This window comes from Amblyraja radiata, chromosome 21 (genome assembly GCF_010909765.2).
Source record: "Amblyraja radiata isolate CabotCenter1 chromosome 21, sAmbRad1.1.pri, whole genome shotgun sequence".
NCBI lineage: Eukaryota > Metazoa > Chordata > Chondrichthyes > Rajiformes > Rajidae > Amblyraja > Amblyraja radiata.
In genome coordinates, this window is record NC_045976.1 from 19,476,617 (window position 1) to 19,494,359 (window position 17,743).

Sequence of the window (17,743 nt, forward strand, 5' to 3'; positions counted from 1 at the left end):
GTCATAGACCTCCAGCCAGAATATCTCCCTTGGGGCACAACCCTCTTGTCTTCTATGAATAAGCCAGTTCTGAATCCATATAACCAAGTCATTTAAAAACCTGTACATCTTAAATCTCCTAGATCAGCCTACTATGAGGGACCTTATCAAAACCCTTACTAAGATCAATGTATAGCTTGTATAACTCTTCATGTACAGATACCAACTCATCTTGAGAATAATTAGTATTATGGTATTAATTTTGTTCTTATTTTTATAACAGGGTTCGCAGCAGCAGTAACCAGCACCTTTAGAACCTACTTTATCCTTGACTTTCACCATTTGGAATGAATTTTAGGAAACTGGATGCAAGTGAGCAAAAAGACTCAGTGTATCTATATATTTTAATTTGAGGAATTTCTGATAAATCTATATTTAGAGAATTGTAATAAAGTGAGTATAGTTTGCTTTTTATATAAATGGCTGATAGTGTTGTAAATCAATGCATTTAATCTTTCTGACTTTCCTAATTGCGTATTGTAAATGGCCATAATTCCTCGTTCTTCCAAAGTTCAGTCAAAGGTTATTTCAGGTAAATATAGCTCTTAGGCTTGAAAACTTTGTACTAAACAAATCCTGTGGTGCTAAGGTAAGGGAGGAAAGTTGGTATATAAAGATGTTTATTTTTGCAAATGTAAATGGGTAAAGTTTAATTTCTGTATAACTGCTGTTGTATCATGATTTGTATCACTTATTATATTGCACAATTTTAATTCAATTAACTTTATTTGCAAACGGTGGGGAATTAGTATATGTAGCAGGGATGCTCCCAAATTTATTTTGTGGTGTTTTAGCCAACTAAAGTTGCCATAAAACTCAAGGCTTGTATTCATAAATTTGGGCACAACAAGTACTTGGGCCAGAATTTTGCCATTGTGCTAAAAAACTATTGCACTTTAGTGTTGCATTATGAAAAATGGGAATGTGAAAATGTTTCATTGAGTCATTTTCATGGACTGGCATTAATGCCACTCAGTGTTGATATTCATAGTCACAGATCAACATTTATATGCAACTGCTTTAACTCAAGTAAATTTATGTCTTTATGCAGGCTGTTATCCCACAGGAACTCTTGCACAAAAATAAATTTTTATTGTATTCAAGTTCAAATAAATATGTAAAGTGTTAAATGGCTGGATGTTTTTTTAAAAGTTGTTCAAAATTGTGTACAAAGCTATCCTGCACAGTCTTTGTTTATATTACTTTATTAAAATCAATTACCTTTGCTACCTGACACATCTTACCATGTATCAATTACTCTCTTTTCTCCTTGCAGGGTTGATTGTATACATTTAGATTAAAATGCTCATTAGTTAGGTTAGGGGATAAAAAAAATCACCAACTAATACAAACAGAAACCAGCATGCTGATCAACAACATAGTGACAGAATTGAGTACATCACAGCATCATTCAATTTCCCTCCACCATTTCGAGTAATAACATTTAAACTAACCCCTCTTACACTTCTTTCCCTGGTGCAACACTCACATTTGATGTGAAATGGGACATTTTGCCCTATAAAACTTCCTACATAAGCCTAGGGCTTAATTTTTGTGAGTAAGTACTTTGTATTTTCTTTAGCCATACTTTTAATATGTTGTGATGGGGGTTGGAATCTTGTATACACTGCATCTCTGAACTGAATAACAATCTTGTACTATATTCTTTCATCAGAAATTGAGACAAAAAACACTTATAATGAAAAAATTAATGGTCCTAAATTTCTTTCTCAGTAAACAGATAATATGAAATAAATAATGTACAGAAATGACATTCTTTAATAATTCTATGTACAATTTAGTAGATTATGTCACCCATACAGAATTGGTCTGCTTTGTTTTTAATCCAAGCATTGTAACACACACTATCCTCACAACTAGCTAAAGGGCCTGTCCCACTTTCACGACCTAATTCACAATCTTTTTTACTCGTGGACATTTTTCATCATGTTGGAAAAACGCCCAACCTACTTGATGCCATGAGTACCTACGACTAGCATCACGACCTCGCTGCGAGTTTGAGTCAAGGGCAAACTCGGCAGAGATCATGAATTAGGTCGTGAAAGTGGGACAGGCCCTTAAAACAGTTTAAATTATTGTGTACTAAATCTTATTCTGTAGCTGGATTATAGTTCAAGTTTGTGTTTATTGTCATATTGTACAATGAAATTTGTGTTACCATACAGCCATACTAAGTGAAAAGCAATACTAAAATGAAAATCCATCGATTAAAATAGTTTAAATTTTTCTATTCCATCACCTACATGTATTATATTCTTTATAATGAAATGTGACTTTACTGCTTCAGTTCAGAAAGTGGAATTCCGCAGAGAAGCTACTCAGTCAAGTTCAACTAACTACTGTTAATAATTGGATTCCTACCATATTTAGTTCATGGTAATCTTGAATTTAGCACATCAATCCTTACATTGCTGATAGTCGATGCATGGTGCAAAGAGTAGTAGTTTCTTCAGGCACCTGCAGAAGATATCCTTAACCAATATTACTGAAGCAAAAGTAAAAGTAAATACTATTGTCTAATTAAATTTTAAGGTATTAGGAGGTTCTCAATTAAATCAACATAATCAATTATCTTAACTTAATATGTTATACTTTAAGAATGTGAGAAATCATGCCCTTGATTTGGAAGAAAACATCTACTGTCCAGCAGCCATGGCTTTTTGGAGCAATTGCAGCATTACTGGATATACTGAAGCAAATTCTTTTCCTTCTCTTGCACGTACTGATTGGACATAAGCTTCAAGAGAACCCCTATGAGAAAAACATAAATATTTGCATAAGATTCATTACAAATATCTTAATCTAATCATAACCAACATGACATTTAAATACAAAGAAGCAATGGACACATTAAATATCAAATGTGGCAGTTTAGAAATATTGAGAAACGGATGATATTTGTAGTGCTGGGCTGTGATAAGTATAACAATTGACAAAACAAAGCAGATTGTTCACTCCTGGAAAATGGTGACATGCTGGGATGTGTGTTAGGAAAGAAGTCCATATGTTACACATTCAATTTTTCGTCTGATAAATTGTACATGGAATCAGAATTATGCACAGAACACTGCCCTTCAGTTCTGCATTTGTGGTACATCTTATCCAGCATGCACGTCTTGTATAAATTATTTTCCTTTTAAAAACATGGGAGGATGGTAGGAACAATCCTTTTGAATTTTAAATCTGTACCTCAGTCCTTGAACTATTATTGCTGATGGCAACAACTTCCCTCCATTAACCTAGCTAAACCTATCAATTCTGTTTTCAACCATCTCATCACTACAACTATTTCAGTAAAATGAATTTAAAATACAATTTAGTACATTTGTTCAATACTCTGGGAAAGATGGTTAATTGGAGTCAAAGGGACAAACTGGTGTAGCTAGGGTCTTTATTGATTTCCAAAATAATTCTGAGTAAAACTACAGAGTACTGAACATCTTTGAGGGTATGTTATACTTCCAACTTTCATTCCAAATTGATCAGGGTATGCACTTCCTATTGTTAAATGTTTCCAAATGCTTAATGCTGATATTGAAAAAACTACTGAAAAGAATAGAAGAGAAAGCAGTGCAGTGATTCACTTTTCAATTAAAAAAAGAACATCTCCCAGAGGGAAACAAAGAGCTGCAAGCGGCGAGGACAAGGTTAAGTTAGTATTCCATCAGCCTCAGGCGTTCTATGGTGACATTTCAATACCCTTGTCTGATTTGACTGCAACCTCAACTTTGCAATTCCTGTGGTAATCATTCATCTCCTTAGTTATCACGCTTACCTCGGCTTTGATAAAGCTTTTCACTGACCTTTGAGGAAGGAAGTTCCAAAAACAATAATAAACCTAAACCCTAATCGCTTCACGTACCCGTCGCAAATTTCTTTCCCACCAGCAAATTTAGCAACAAAACTTACTGTGCAGTGGTTTATGTAAATTATAAAATACTGAGGCCCAGCACACAGATCCCATGGCACAGAGCTTGTTATATATCTTGCCAACCAGAAGAAAAACTCATTTATGCTAAACTCCTTTCGGTTTGCCAGCCAGTTTTTTATCCTCCTCCACTATGAGATTTTACTTTCAGCAATAACATTTGTAATACATTATCAAACATTTGGCAATCTAAGTATATATCCATTGGCTTCCATTTAGTCAGATAGAGTCATAGAAAAAAAATGGCGGCGGCGGGAGATTCAAATTAACAACGGTCCCTTACCGCGAATCGGCTTCAACTGCTTCAATTGCCGACTGCGGTTTATTTCCATCCCGGACGAGGTCTTGACCTACCACCTGAAGTGGGACCACTGGAGGGTCGCTCCGGTTGCGGTGGTCTGTGGTGTTTTTTGGCCGTTGAACGATCGTCCCCCTGCGGCCTATATTGCTAGCTGCTAGCTGCTAGCCGCCAGAACCGCTAGAATCCCTGCACGCTGCCCGGAGAGGACGCTGGCGTTGACTGTTCGCCGCTTCTACGCCCGCTGTCCCCCCCCCCCCTCCCCCCCGTCACCTACCTGTTACCTGTTACCTACCTGCCTGTCTGTTCCCTCCTGTGCCTGTGCACCATCGATGCTGGACACCTCCCTGCACCAGTGAGGGAGCTGGATCCTCTCTGCACCCGCACCGCTGGACAACCTCTCTACACCTGCACTGCTGGATACTCTCTGCACCCTCATTGCTGAACAACCTCTCTACACCTGCACTGCTGGATACTCTCTGCACCCTCATTGCTGGACAACCTCTACACCTGCACTGCTGGGTACTCTCTGCACCATCATCGCTGGACTACCTCTACACCTGCTCTGCTGGACAACCTATCTGCTCCCTCAATGCTGGACACCTCGCTGCATCTGCATTGCTGGTCAACCTCTTTGCTCCCTCACTGCTCGACACCTCGCTGCACCCGCTCTGCTGGACAACCTCTCTGCTCCCTCACCGCTGGATACTCTCTCCACCTGCACCTGCATCGCTGGACACCTCTCTGCACCCTCACCATCATGCTTAAATATTCAACTCTACAAATGACTGGTTTCTTCAACAACCACATCCCATCCTGCATCCAAGTCATTAAACAGCTTAGACTTCTACGTCGACCCCGTTTCATCCACAGAGGCTCTCGGCGCAGGCTTGTTTACTTCAACCACGGACATTCCATTCCATCCATCTGCTCACTACCACGCTCTACCCCCCCTCAACTGCGTCACCCCCCATCCCAGCTGACCGCACGCACTGTCAACCGGGACAACCTCAGATCTCTCCAGCCTGCCCCCATCCCTCCACCCTCTCATAATGCCAACTTTGCCCTCCTCAACACCAGGTCGCTCAACAACAAAGCCCTTGCCCTCCATGAACTAATCCTTGACAACACTCTGGACTTCCTTCTGCTCACTGAGACCTGGCAACAACCCAATGTCTTCTTCTCCCTCAATCAAGCATCCCCACCTGGATTTAATTACATTTCCAAACCCCGCCCCTCCCGCCATGGAGGTGGCCTCGCTGTTATTTTCAACCAGAATTTTCGTATCACTGAACTCACCTTCCCCCCAGTAGCATCATTTGAATTCCTCGCCTTCAAAACCCTTTCCTCCATGACAGTCATCCTCATTTACCGGCCACCTAAACCAAACCCCTCCTTCCTATCTGACTTCACTGAACTCCTCACACTTGCCTCATCCCTCTCCCCATGTCTGCTGCTACTTGGTGACTTAAATATTCACATGGACTCCACCACCTGCAAGCTCGCATCTGAATTCGCCTTTTTACTTGACAACTTCTCTCTCACTCAGCACGTCACCTTTCCCACCCATGACAAAGGTCACATCCTTGACCTGGTCTGCTCCACAAATCAACCGGTACTCGACCTCCATCCATGCCTCTTCCCCCTCTCTGATCATAAGCTTATACGGTTCACCATCCCTTCTCCGACACCTCGCCCCCGCTTCCTCCGAGAAATCACCTTCCGTAATCTAAAATCCATTGATCCCCTCCATCTCTCTGACCTCCTCTCCACCACTCTCCCCCTGGACTCAGCCCCCATCTCACCTGATGATCTCACAAACCATCTCAACTCCACCTTGTCTACCTCCCTTAACACTACGGCCCCCCTCAAAACAAGAACCGTAACTTTCAACACATCTTCACCCTGGTACACACCTGCACTTCGTAAACTGAAACAGACTGGTCGCCGACTTGAACGACTCACAAATAAATCATCTCTCACAGTCCACCTTGAAGCTTACAAACTCCACCTCACTGATTACAAAGATGCCCTCATTGCTGCAAAATCTGCCTACCTCTCCTCCATATTCACTGATCCCTGCCTAAACCACAGAACCCTCTTCTCCACAGTGGGCAACCTCCTCAAGCCTCGAGCAAACACTCTCCCTACCTCTACTCCGGTTCTCTGCAACTCATTCCTCCACTTTTTCGCTGATAAAATCAGCACCATCTATCAATCTTTATCCCCTGTACCCGACTCCCCAGCATCTACTCCACCACCTACCAAGGCCCCTCCTTTCAACATCTCCACTGACCTCCTTACCCCTCCTCCACACTGCTTCCTCTCCCAGTTTGACCTGGTCACCCCTATTGAAATCTCCAAACTCATCAGCTCTTCCAAACCCACTACCTGCTCCCTCGACCCTCTCCCCACTCCCCTGCTGAAGTCCTGCCTCCCCGTTCTCTGCCCTTATCTCACTAATCTCTTCAACTCCTCATTGTCCCAAGGAATTGTCCCCTCCGCTTTCAAAACTGCTGCTGTCACACCAATCTTAAAGAAACCTGGTCTTGATCCCTCCTCTCTCATTAACTACCGCCCAATCTCAAACCTCCCTTCTTTCAAAAACCCTGGAGCGTATCGTTGCGTCGCAACTTCATTCCCACCTCCTTGCGTATAACCTACTTGAACCCCTCCAATCTGGCTTTCGCCCCCTCCATAGCACAGAAACTGCTCTCCTCAAAGTCCTCAACGACCTCCTCACCTCTGCTGACACTGGTTCCCTCAACATCCTCATCCTCCTCGACCTGAGCGCAGCCTTCGATACAGTGAACCATAACATCCTGCTCACCAGACTCAAAGACCTTGGCATTGAAGGCTCTGCACTCAGCTGTCTCCGTTCCTACCTTTCCAACAGATCCCACTTCATCTCTCTCCACAACCACACCTCTGCTACAGCCACAGTCACTCAAGGCGTTCCCCAAGGCTCCGTACTCGGCCCCCTCCTCTTCATCATCTACATCCTCCCCCTTGGTCAGATACTCCGCCACTTCAATCTGGACTTCCACTGTTACGCCGATGACACCCAGATCTACCTCGGCACCAAATCCCCCCACAACCCCCCCCCCTCCCATATCAACTCCTGTTTGTCAGCTATAAAAACCTGGATGCAACATAACTTCCTCAAACTCAACAGCGATAAAACAGAATTCCTCCTCATAGGCTCCAAAGCCACACTCAGCAAAATCAATAACCCCACTCTCACCATCGACGGCACCACTGTCTCCCCATCTCCCAAGGCCCGCAACCTTGGCGTGATTGATTCCACCCTCTCCCTTGAGCCTCACATCCGCCATGTCATTAAAACCTCCTTCTTTCATCTCCGCAACATCGCCAAACTCAGACCCTCTCTCACACCTCCCGCTGCTGAAAGACTCATCCATGCCTTCATCTCCTCCCGACTGGACTATTGCAACTCACTTCTCCTTGGCATCAGCTCCACCTACATCAACCGACTCCAACTGGTCCAGAACGCAGCCGCCCGACTCATCACCCACACCAAATCCTGGCATCACATCACTCCAGTCCTCAAACAACTTCACTGGCTTCCCATCTCCCACCGGATCACCTACAAAATCCTGATCCTCACCTACAAAGCCCTCCACCATCTGGCCCCCCCATATCTCACTGACCTCCTCTCCCCCTACCAACCCTCACGGTCCCTCAGATCCACATCAGCCGGTCTCCTCTCCATCCACAAGTCCAACCTCTGCAGTTTTGGGGACAGCCTTCTCCAGGGCAGCTCCCAGGCTCTGGAACTCCCTCCCCCAACTGATCCGCAATTCCGTGCCCCTCACCATCTTCCAGTCCCGCCTCAAGACCCATCTCTTCACCTCTGCCTATCCTTAGCCCCACGTCCCCCTCCCTTTTCATCTGTGCATTAATTGCCTCATATTGTGTTTTGAATTGTATTCTGTCTTTACTTTGTGTACTAGTCATGTCTCTACTATTTATTTCATGCCCCTTACATGTTTATCCTCTACCTGCTAAATTTTTGTAAGGTGTCCTTGAGACTCTTGAAAGGTGCCCATAAATAAAATTTATTATTATTATTATTATAGAAACATAGAAAATAGGTAATTCAGCCCAGCACCGCCATTCAATATGATCATGGCTGATCATCCAAAATCAGTACCCCGTTCCCGCTTTCTCCCCATATCCATTGATTCCGTTAGCCCTAAGAGCTATTTCTAACCCTTCTTGAATACATCCGGTGAATTGGCCTCCACTGCCTTCTGTGGCAGAGGATCCTTTATCACAACTCTCTGGGTGATAACGTTTTTCCTCATCTCAGTCCTCGTTCTGGACTCCCCAGCATCGAGAAATTTTTCCTGCATCTAGCCTGTCCAAACCTTTAAGAATTTTATATGTTCTATTAAAACCCTTCTCATCCTAAATTCCAGTGAATATAAGTCCAGTCGATCCATTCTTTCATCATATGTCAGTCCCACCAACCCGGTAATTAACCTGGTTAATTCCCTCAATACCAAGAATGCTCCTCCTCAAATTAGGAGACCAAAACTGCACAAAATACTCCAGGTGCAGTCTCACCAGGGCCCTGTACAATTGCAGAAGGACCTCCTTGCTCCTGTACTCAAATCCTCTCACTGTGAAGGCCAACATGCCATTTGCTTTCTTCACTGCCTGCAGTACCTGCATACTTACAGGTAGCATGTCATACAACACGGAAACTGACCCGTCGATCCAAAGTGCCTATGCCAACTATGATGCCCCATCTATGCTAGTTCCACATGCCCGCATTTGGCCGATATCTTGGCCTAAATGTTTCCTATCCATGTACTTATCTAAACATCTTTTAAATATTGCTTTAGTACATGTCTCAACTACCTCCTCTGGTACCTTGTTCCCATTTAACCAATACCATCTGTGTGGAAAATGTTTCTGGTTCCCTACCTTTCCCCTCTCCCCTTACACCTTTGACCTCTGGTTCTTGATTTCATTACTCTGGATATTCACCCTATCACCTCATGATTTCATACACCCCTCTGGGATCGCCCCTCAGCCTTCTGTATTCCAAGGAATAAAGTCCTAGCCTGTCCAAACTCTGCCTGTAGCTCAGGCCCAGATACTGGCAACATCCTCATAAATCTTCGCTGCACTCTTTCCATCTTAACAACTTCCATTCTATAGCAAGGTGTCAAAACTGAACACAATACTCCAAATGAGGCCTAAAACAATTTCATGTACAATTGTAACATAACATCCCAACTTCTATACTAAATACCCTGACTGATGAAGGCCAATGTACCGGCAGCTTTCTTGACCATCCTATTTACCTGTGATGCCATTTCCATGGAACTAAGTACCTTCTCTCCTAGATCCCTGCTCTACAACAACCCCCAGGGGTCTGTCATTCATTGTGAAGTTCTTGCCCTGGTTTGACTCTCCAAAATTTAACACGTTGCACTTATCTGCATTAAACTCCATTAATCAAAGCTCAGCCTACTCGACCAGCTGATCAAAATTGTGCTGTAATTTTCAAATACTATCTTCGTCAACTCACTTTCATGACATCTGCAAACTTACGGTCCTGTCCCACTTACGTGTCCTTGACACGCAAATTACGCGACCTCGTCATCGCGTTGAGGCGCACGGGCATCGTGTGGCCGCGGGGGGCCGGTTCCACTTAGAAGTACGGAGGGGTATGGAGCTGTGCGCGATATCGCGCGGCGCTCCGAAATTTTGTAGCGAACAAAATCTTCGCGCGCCACCGGCCTGTCGGGCCACTGATGGCCAAAGTGGGACAGGCCCAAGACCCTGGTGCGACGCAACATCTCACCTCCAACAGCAGCAGAAGCAGGCAAACGATCGCCGAGCTCGGCCTGGGACTCACGGCCGTTGCAGTCCGGATCCGCCCCCACTCCTACTCCCAGAGCGGGGCCAAGAAAATTAAAGATAGACACAAAATGCTGGAGTAACTCAGCGGGACCGGCAGCATCTCTGGAGAGATGGAATGGATGACGTTTCGGGTCAAGACCCTTTCAGACTGAAGAAGGGTCTCGACCCGAAACATCACCCATTGCTTCTCTCCAGAGATGCTGCCGGTCCCGCTGAGTTACTCCAGCATTTTGTGCCCATCTTCAAATGACGTCACGCGCTCCAGACGGCTGTGCGGACGCATGAAGTCGCGCGGGACCGTCGCGCCTCAACGCGACTACGAGGTCGTGTAATTAGTGTGCCCAGGACACGTAAGTGGGACAGGGGCTTTATTAATCATGCCTTGTACATCCAAATCGTTAATATAAACCCCAAACAGCAATGGACCCAGCACTGATCCCCGAGGGTAACTATTCATCACTGGCCTCCAGTCTGACAAACAACCTTCCACCATAACCCTTTGCTTCCTTCCATGAAGCCAATTCTCTACCCTATGTAATGGCTGATGTATTAATTTTCGCAGCACAAATATACACAACAGTAACTCAAGAAATTACATTACCTGATGAGAATTAGTCGATCCTTTTCCGATGGATGGTCGTCAAGCCACTGAGAATACCGTGCTATGGACCACTCCGCTCTCTGCAATGATTTCACAGTTATTAATACTAAATTATATCATACAAATTTTACATAGCACATGCAATAAATATATTTTAATGATAGCTGTGGATAGCTATTAATTCTGATCTTAAAGTGGTTTCTTAAAATGGAAGTTAAGACGTGCACCCTTGCCTAATGCTCCTCCCATCTACTCCATTAATAACATTTCTCCATTAGTGAGATAAGTTCAATCGGTTGAAATGTGGATACATGTGTCCTGATATACATTTGTTAAAAACATAGAGGTCAAATAATTAGAATAGGGAAATTTTAGGAAGGTTCATTATACTCTTATATGGAGTATTAAATATGCAGACATGAATGATGATGATTATTCTTTGAAAAATAAAGTCCCTCGTTCTGACCATTAGAGATGAGCTTGGGGGGGAAAAGTATTGAGCAGATAGGTAAAATAAAATAATATCAGACAGGCAATGTGACCAAGATCCAGGTTGAACTTTTTCCACAGAGAGGGTGGTGGGTGTATGGAACAAGCTGCCAGAGGAGGTAGTTGAGGCTGGGACTATCCCATCGTTTAAGAAACAGTTGGACAAGTACATGGATAAGACAGGGTTGGAGGGTTATGGACCAAGCGCAGGCAAGTAGGACTAGGGTAGCTGGGACACTGTTGGCCGGTGTGGGCGAGTAGGGCCGAAGGGCCTGTTTCCACACTATGACTCTAGGTGTCAGAACTCGAAAAGCTTTCCATGTTTTGAGTAATTGGGACTGCATTTACACCAAGAAATATTTTGTCAAGAATAGAAACAAATTGCAAAACCAATGTCTTACAATAAACATCAACAATTTCATTTTGTGAATTAACTGTGAATAATGGTATGTCAGGACACTGAATGAAGAATAAAGTATTTTACATCATGAAGATAAATAAAAAGTTACAAAGTAAAAGACAGAAACTGAATAAGAATTTAAATGCATCTAAAGGCCCAGGTATTATAGAGTACACAAGTGCTTTATTTTGTTATAACATTTCAAGTAGTTTCCAGAAAGGGGGCAAAATGTAATGCAGCTTGAATGAATACCTGGTGAGGAGACTTTAGGTCGGTTGGTGCTCTTGTAAATAGGAAATGAAGAATGGTGCTGTATGGAATAATATCCCCAGCAGCTGGGCTATTAGCAATATGTTCACTTGTTTGGAAGAGTAATGGTCTGTGAAGTACAAAATAGATTTAAGCAAAATATATGAAACAAAATCTCTTAAATTGTACAGAATGAGCAATGAGCAATACAAGCAGAATTTCCATTTGGCTAGGACATGAGCCATGGCTTCCAATATTGGTGTTTTTTTTGTCATCTTTCATATTTACTCATTCCTATAATACAGCAAATCTACTGAAACAAGATCACATGACCTACATTAGTACAGCTAATGCACTCCTTACTTACACTGACACAGTACGAAAATAAGTCTATTTTCCTGGTGATTTAGTTTCAAAGTTATACAAGTACCACTTCCCAATTTTAATTTGTGTTCTGCAGTGGATATCAATTATTTGCCCAAGTTATACTCTACTTTTTTGGATTGCTAAAATCATTTTTTCAGTCAACTTCATAATCATAAATCATTAGCTGTGGCATTATCACCTTTGAATCTAAACAGTTGTGGACAATAGTTGAGCAAAAAAAACAAAGATGGCACTTCCTTGCAAGACTAAGCAAATGCAACTTTTTCAATGCAATTTGAAATCAATGCCCAATCTACCCTGCCTCGAGCATACAGAAGATATCCTTGCACTATTTCCATAGAGATTTAAAAATATATATTTTGGCTAGTTTTAAACTTCCATTGAATATTACTTAAAACAAAAAATATCTGATCATAATTACCATGGGAACATAGAACATACTACAGCACAGGGACGGTCCTTCAGCCTACAATGTTTGCGTCGAACATGATGCCATTAAATTGATCTAATTTGCCTGTACATAATCCATATCCCTCTATTCTCTGCACTTCTATATGCCTATGTAAAAGCCTCTTAAACGCCACTATCGTATCTGCCTCCACCACCATTCCTGCAATGGGTTCCAGGTCCCATCACTGTGTAAATAAACTTGCCCCGTATATCCCCAATAAACTTTCTCCCTCTCACCTTATAGCTATGCACACTAGAGTTGGACATTCACATCATGGAAAAATGATTCTGACCGTTTGCCCTATCCATGCCTCTATCTCTTTATATGCTTCTATCAAATTTTCCCTTAACCTCCAACTTCTAGAGAAAACAAGCCAATTTTATTCAAGCTCTGCTTGTCACTGAAACCCTCTACTTCAGGCAGCATTGTGGTAAACTTCCTCTGCACCATCTTCAAAGCCTCCTCATCTTTCCTATGATAGGGCGACCACACAAGAACTGCACACAATAGTGCAAATGCGGTCCAACCAAAGTCTTTTAGAGTTGCATCATAACTTCCCGACTCTTATATTCAATGCCCCTAGCAATGAAGTCATGCATACCATATGCCTTCTTAACTACTTGTGCTGGCACTTCCAGTGAGCAATGAACTTGGACTCCAAAATCCCTCTGCACATCAATGCTGTCGAGGGTCATGCCATTAACTGTATACTCTCTCCTTACATCCAACCTTCCAAAGTGCTTCACCTCACTCTTACAACACACTTGGATCTTGCCAAGCACAAATCATTATGTCAAAAGAAATCGATGAAAAAACTTAAAAGGACAATATGTTGATGGTGTTGTGTCAGAAATTACATTTACATTTATGCTTAAATGTAATTACCTTAATTCCTTATAATCCTACATCGCTTATTCTTAGAATGTCAAGCTACAAGCAGTCATTTAGTGCACATGATATGAATTCATGCAGCATTCTGCTAAATGTTTCTAGCAGAATGTCAGTATTTCCCAATGTAATCCATATATCTTATATGAAAAATCTTTGGTTCTGCGTGCAGTTCGGTTTATTATTAACCAGATAAACTGAAACAATGATTGAAAGAAGACGCATATTCCTTTGTTTGTCAAGACATTATATGCGCACAATGAAAACCCATCACTCTGTCAGAATTTATGTTCCTTTTATACTCAAAGCCATGTGTAATTACTAAAAAAATAAACACAATATTCCTGCAAAGATGATCAATGAATTATATTTATTATAAAAAACAATATAGGTTAGAAAAAACAAATAAATAACTGAAGCATCATAGACCAAGAAAGATGGTCAGATGCAAAGATGCACACACTTCACACTGAATTAAGTATTGTGTAAACGTCTTTCTTGAAGTGAATGTAACTGACCTGAACGACCTTAATAATCGGTAGGATTTTCCTAGATCTGACACTCTTCTGCAAAGTGGTGCCACAGCTAATTCCATCTGCAATATTACAAGTACAAGATAAGTTCAAATAAACAGTACAAAATAAACAAGAAGGAATTCCATATTCCTATTGAACAGATAAATATATCACAAATATAATCAAACCTTTTTGAAGACTAAATAGATATAATTTACCTGTAATCTCTGATAAATTAAAAAAATAACAAATGTATTATTTATATATAGTATCATGATCCTCTTGCGTATGGCGTGCTCAGCCTAAAGTTGTAGGTCAACTTGTTCTATTGAATTAGTCGAAACAGGGTGGACCACGTGAAGGTTGCAATCTCCCACCCCAGTATCACGATAATAAACAAGCTTGGTTTAAATGCATTAAGTGAATTAATACAGCCAAATTTCTGTATTCAGAGTTGGAAAATTGTGGAGCTGTTTGCTAACTTCTGAAGAAACAAAAATCGACATGGTACATTCAACATCCTACTTCAAAAATATAATCCTTATGAAGATGAGTATCATGCTGTTTTACAGTGTAGAAGAAACTTAAAAATCACTGAAAATGAAATGGAGATATAAAATGGTAAAACACACATAGTCGGAACACTTTTACAGTCATATTCAGCAAAGTGGACATATAATCTACATTATTCTCCACAACTAAAAAGACGACACGAACATCACAAATGCAAGTTCAGTTTGGTGCTCTGGACAATGATGCACGATGGAGAGAAAACAAACACAAACCGTTATAGTTGCATGAAATAACACAGTGGAAGGGGATCAGAAAAGTATATAAGATTTCCCAGTAGGATGATAACTCCTTGGAAATCAAACAGGCAAGGAATCACCTTGCTTGTGGCTGTATGGGTGGACAATCCTCTGGTAAATACAAATGCTAACAGAATAGGAGGCCAAAAGAAACAACATTTCAGAAAGAGAAAGAGATATAGTCAAAATAAGAGAGATGCTATCAATGGCCCCATTAACTACTTCCAAGGCAAAAGCTTAGCTACAGGAAAACATCCTGTAGGAAACATCCACACTAGGAAAGAACACATTCTTGTTGACTCAACACATGCTTAAAAATGTTGCTTATTTCAATAGTCTCCCTTTAGTGGCATTGTGTGTATGAAATGTGTCTTTTTTAAATCTGCATTACTTACATTGATTACCATGCTAATTTTCACAATTCAAAATATCTCAACAAGCAAGAAAGTGCAATGGTGTGTGAGTGGAGAGAATGGGGTTATGGAGCAATGGATGAGAACAAGAAACTGAACCATACCTGTGCAAAGTCAGCAGCCAATCTCATTTTACCTCCTTCACCCAGTGGTCTCAGTAGACTTGCATTACGAATAAATAGTTGAATAGCTCTCTGCGCAATATTTTCTGTACTGTCGTAGATGAAGTCCACACATTCAAAATTTTTGAAGTAGTCACTCATGATGCGTGATATGAAACCTTGCAATTCTTTCATGTAAAGAGAGCACGGTACTTCTGGCTTTCCAGACAAAGACCTGTAAAAATGAATGCAAGCCATATATATCATCATTCCAATACACCTCCAGATATAAACAATACACAAACTCACCTCTATTAAATACAATGAAAAATAACTTAATAGCGCTTTGTCAAATTCAAAAGCATTTTACAACTCAGATCGCATAGGAATGAACTAAAGATGCTGGTTTACACCAAAGATAGACACAAATTGCTGGAGTAATTCTGCAGATTAGGCAGCATCTCTGGAGAAAAGGAATAGGTAATGTTTCGGGTCAAGACCTTACTCAACTGAGATCCCTACTTCATATCAACCTCACCACATAATTTATGTCTACATTTATTTATGTCACCCTGAACAAATTTATGTCACCCTGAACAAGATGCATTCCACTTATCACTATCACTTTGGGCTCTCATCCATCGCTCCGTAACCCCATTCTCTCCACTCACACACCTTTGGTGAAGCACAATGTCTTCTTGATTTGACAGTACTCCCATTGATTGATATTCTACATCTGCCCAGGTTTGTGATCTTCATGGACAAGAGATTTTTTAACTCCAATCTAATCTTCCTGAACTGCATGATTTTTTCCTTCACCTTTAATCCAACATTTTTGCTCCCATGTCCTGACCTGTCAACCATACAGCACCATTCTTGCCCTGCTTCTGTGTTCTCTTCAGCACCACTTCTCATCTCTCATTTTCATAATGACCCCATCCAAGCATCAGAAGTACATTGCTGGTAGTGAGACACTTCAGAATGCCTTGAAGCTGTAAAAGACTATTGCTTCTAAATTATTTTCAGACCCCCCCCCCGCAATACCACTATAATCTTTTCATTTCATAGAAAAGCAAAGCCATCCATTTTTTTGTTGTTGAATGCAATTTCCCAAGAATTATAGTCACAGAGTGATACAGATCGGAAACAGGCCCTTCGGCCCAAGCTGCCCATACCAGCCAACATGCCCTAGCTACATTAGTCCCACCTGCCTGCGCTTGGTCCATATCCCTCCAAACCTGTCCTATCCATGTAGTGGATCCAAGAGTTTATTATTTTATTAATTATGTCACTTTAATGGAATAAGGAACTAAGTATCTGTGTTTGTGTGTTAGTTGGGCAATGGAGGAGGCATCTGTAGATTTAGTTCCTACAACTGGGGTTGGGGCAAGCAGATAAAAAATAGTCAAAAGCCGCTGGGATAACGATGCGTTTCTCTACTACGAGGACACTTTGAATCAAGAGGAGTCAAATTGATTTTGAATACAGTAAACCCTCGTAATAATGGACCATAGAGGGGGGAATGATGTCCGTTATTGTCGATTGTCCACTGTAACCGAGTAAGGGATTATCCCCCATTGACATCACCGCCCATGCACTGGGTCAGAATCCTGGATCCAGTCACTGAGAGCCCAGTGAGACCTCCCTCACTGCACGGTGCGCCCGGCATCACCTTCTCCAGCGCAGCTGTGGAACTGCAATAACTGCTTCTCCTGCTGCTGATTTCCACATTCAGAGATTGAGAGCAAAATGGGAGCTATGGGCTGTTTGGATGGCAATGTGCAGAAACCCTGTCCTGCTCTTTGTGAGATCCCATCGACCAACCAATCATGGCAAAAGGACATCGACCTTCCAAAGCCACTAGCCTGCCTAATCTGCTTAGTGAACAAAGTTCTTTTTAACAGCTAAGAATATATTTTTGTTACTGCAACCAAAAATTTGCTTGTCAATTTCAACATTCTCTGCGGTGTTACTAGCTGCCTGTGTTCTGTTTGATTACTGTGGGGATGCTCCGTCCGCTATAACCAAAATCCATTGTAAAGACGTCCTTAATAACGAGGGTTCACTATAATTACCCTGCAAAATCTTCTTGGTGCATAGTGATAATAATGGCTTCAATCGAATCTTCCACAGAGTTTAGCAATGGCTGTACCGCACTTCCCATGAGAGCTTGAACTGTCTGAGAAAGATTTTAAAGTAAAATCTGTAGTTAATATCATAATAGATAGCAATGCAACTCAACAAGAATATGTTTTT

General features: G+C 41.7%; 2 protein-coding genes across 4 annotated transcripts in view; one reads left to right on the top strand and one right to left on the bottom strand.

Annotated features, from left to right (window-relative positions):
- hbp1 (HMG-box transcription factor 1) overlaps window positions 1–1,169 on the top strand; it is a 41,152-nt gene extending 39,983 nt beyond the window's left edge. For both annotated transcript variants that reach the window (XM_033039709.1, XM_033039710.1), the window contains exon 11: window positions 263–1,169. In XM_033039709.1, the coding sequence (XP_032895600.1) occupies window positions 263–280 (18 nt within the window). In that variant the 3' untranslated portion in view covers window positions 281–1,169. The remainder of the gene's footprint in view (window positions 1–262) is intronic.
- A 996-nt stretch (window positions 1,170–2,165) lies between these two features.
- The window catches only part of cog5 (component of oligomeric golgi complex 5), a 111,440-nt gene continuing 95,862 nt past the window's right edge, over window positions 2,166–17,743 (bottom strand). For both annotated transcript variants that reach the window (XM_033039707.1, XM_033039708.1), the window contains exons 17-22: window positions 17,563–17,666; window positions 15,491–15,722; window positions 14,168–14,244; window positions 11,927–12,053; window positions 10,786–10,865; window positions 2,166–2,811 (exon numbers count right to left, since the gene is read on the bottom strand). In XM_033039707.1, coding sequence (XP_032895598.1) covers window positions 2,697–2,811; window positions 10,786–10,865; window positions 11,927–12,053; window positions 14,168–14,244; window positions 15,491–15,722; window positions 17,563–17,666 — 735 coding nt within the window. In that variant the 3' untranslated portion in view covers window positions 2,166–2,696. The remainder of the gene's footprint in view (window positions 2,812–10,785; window positions 10,866–11,926; window positions 12,054–14,167; window positions 14,245–15,490; window positions 15,723–17,562; window positions 17,667–17,743) is intronic.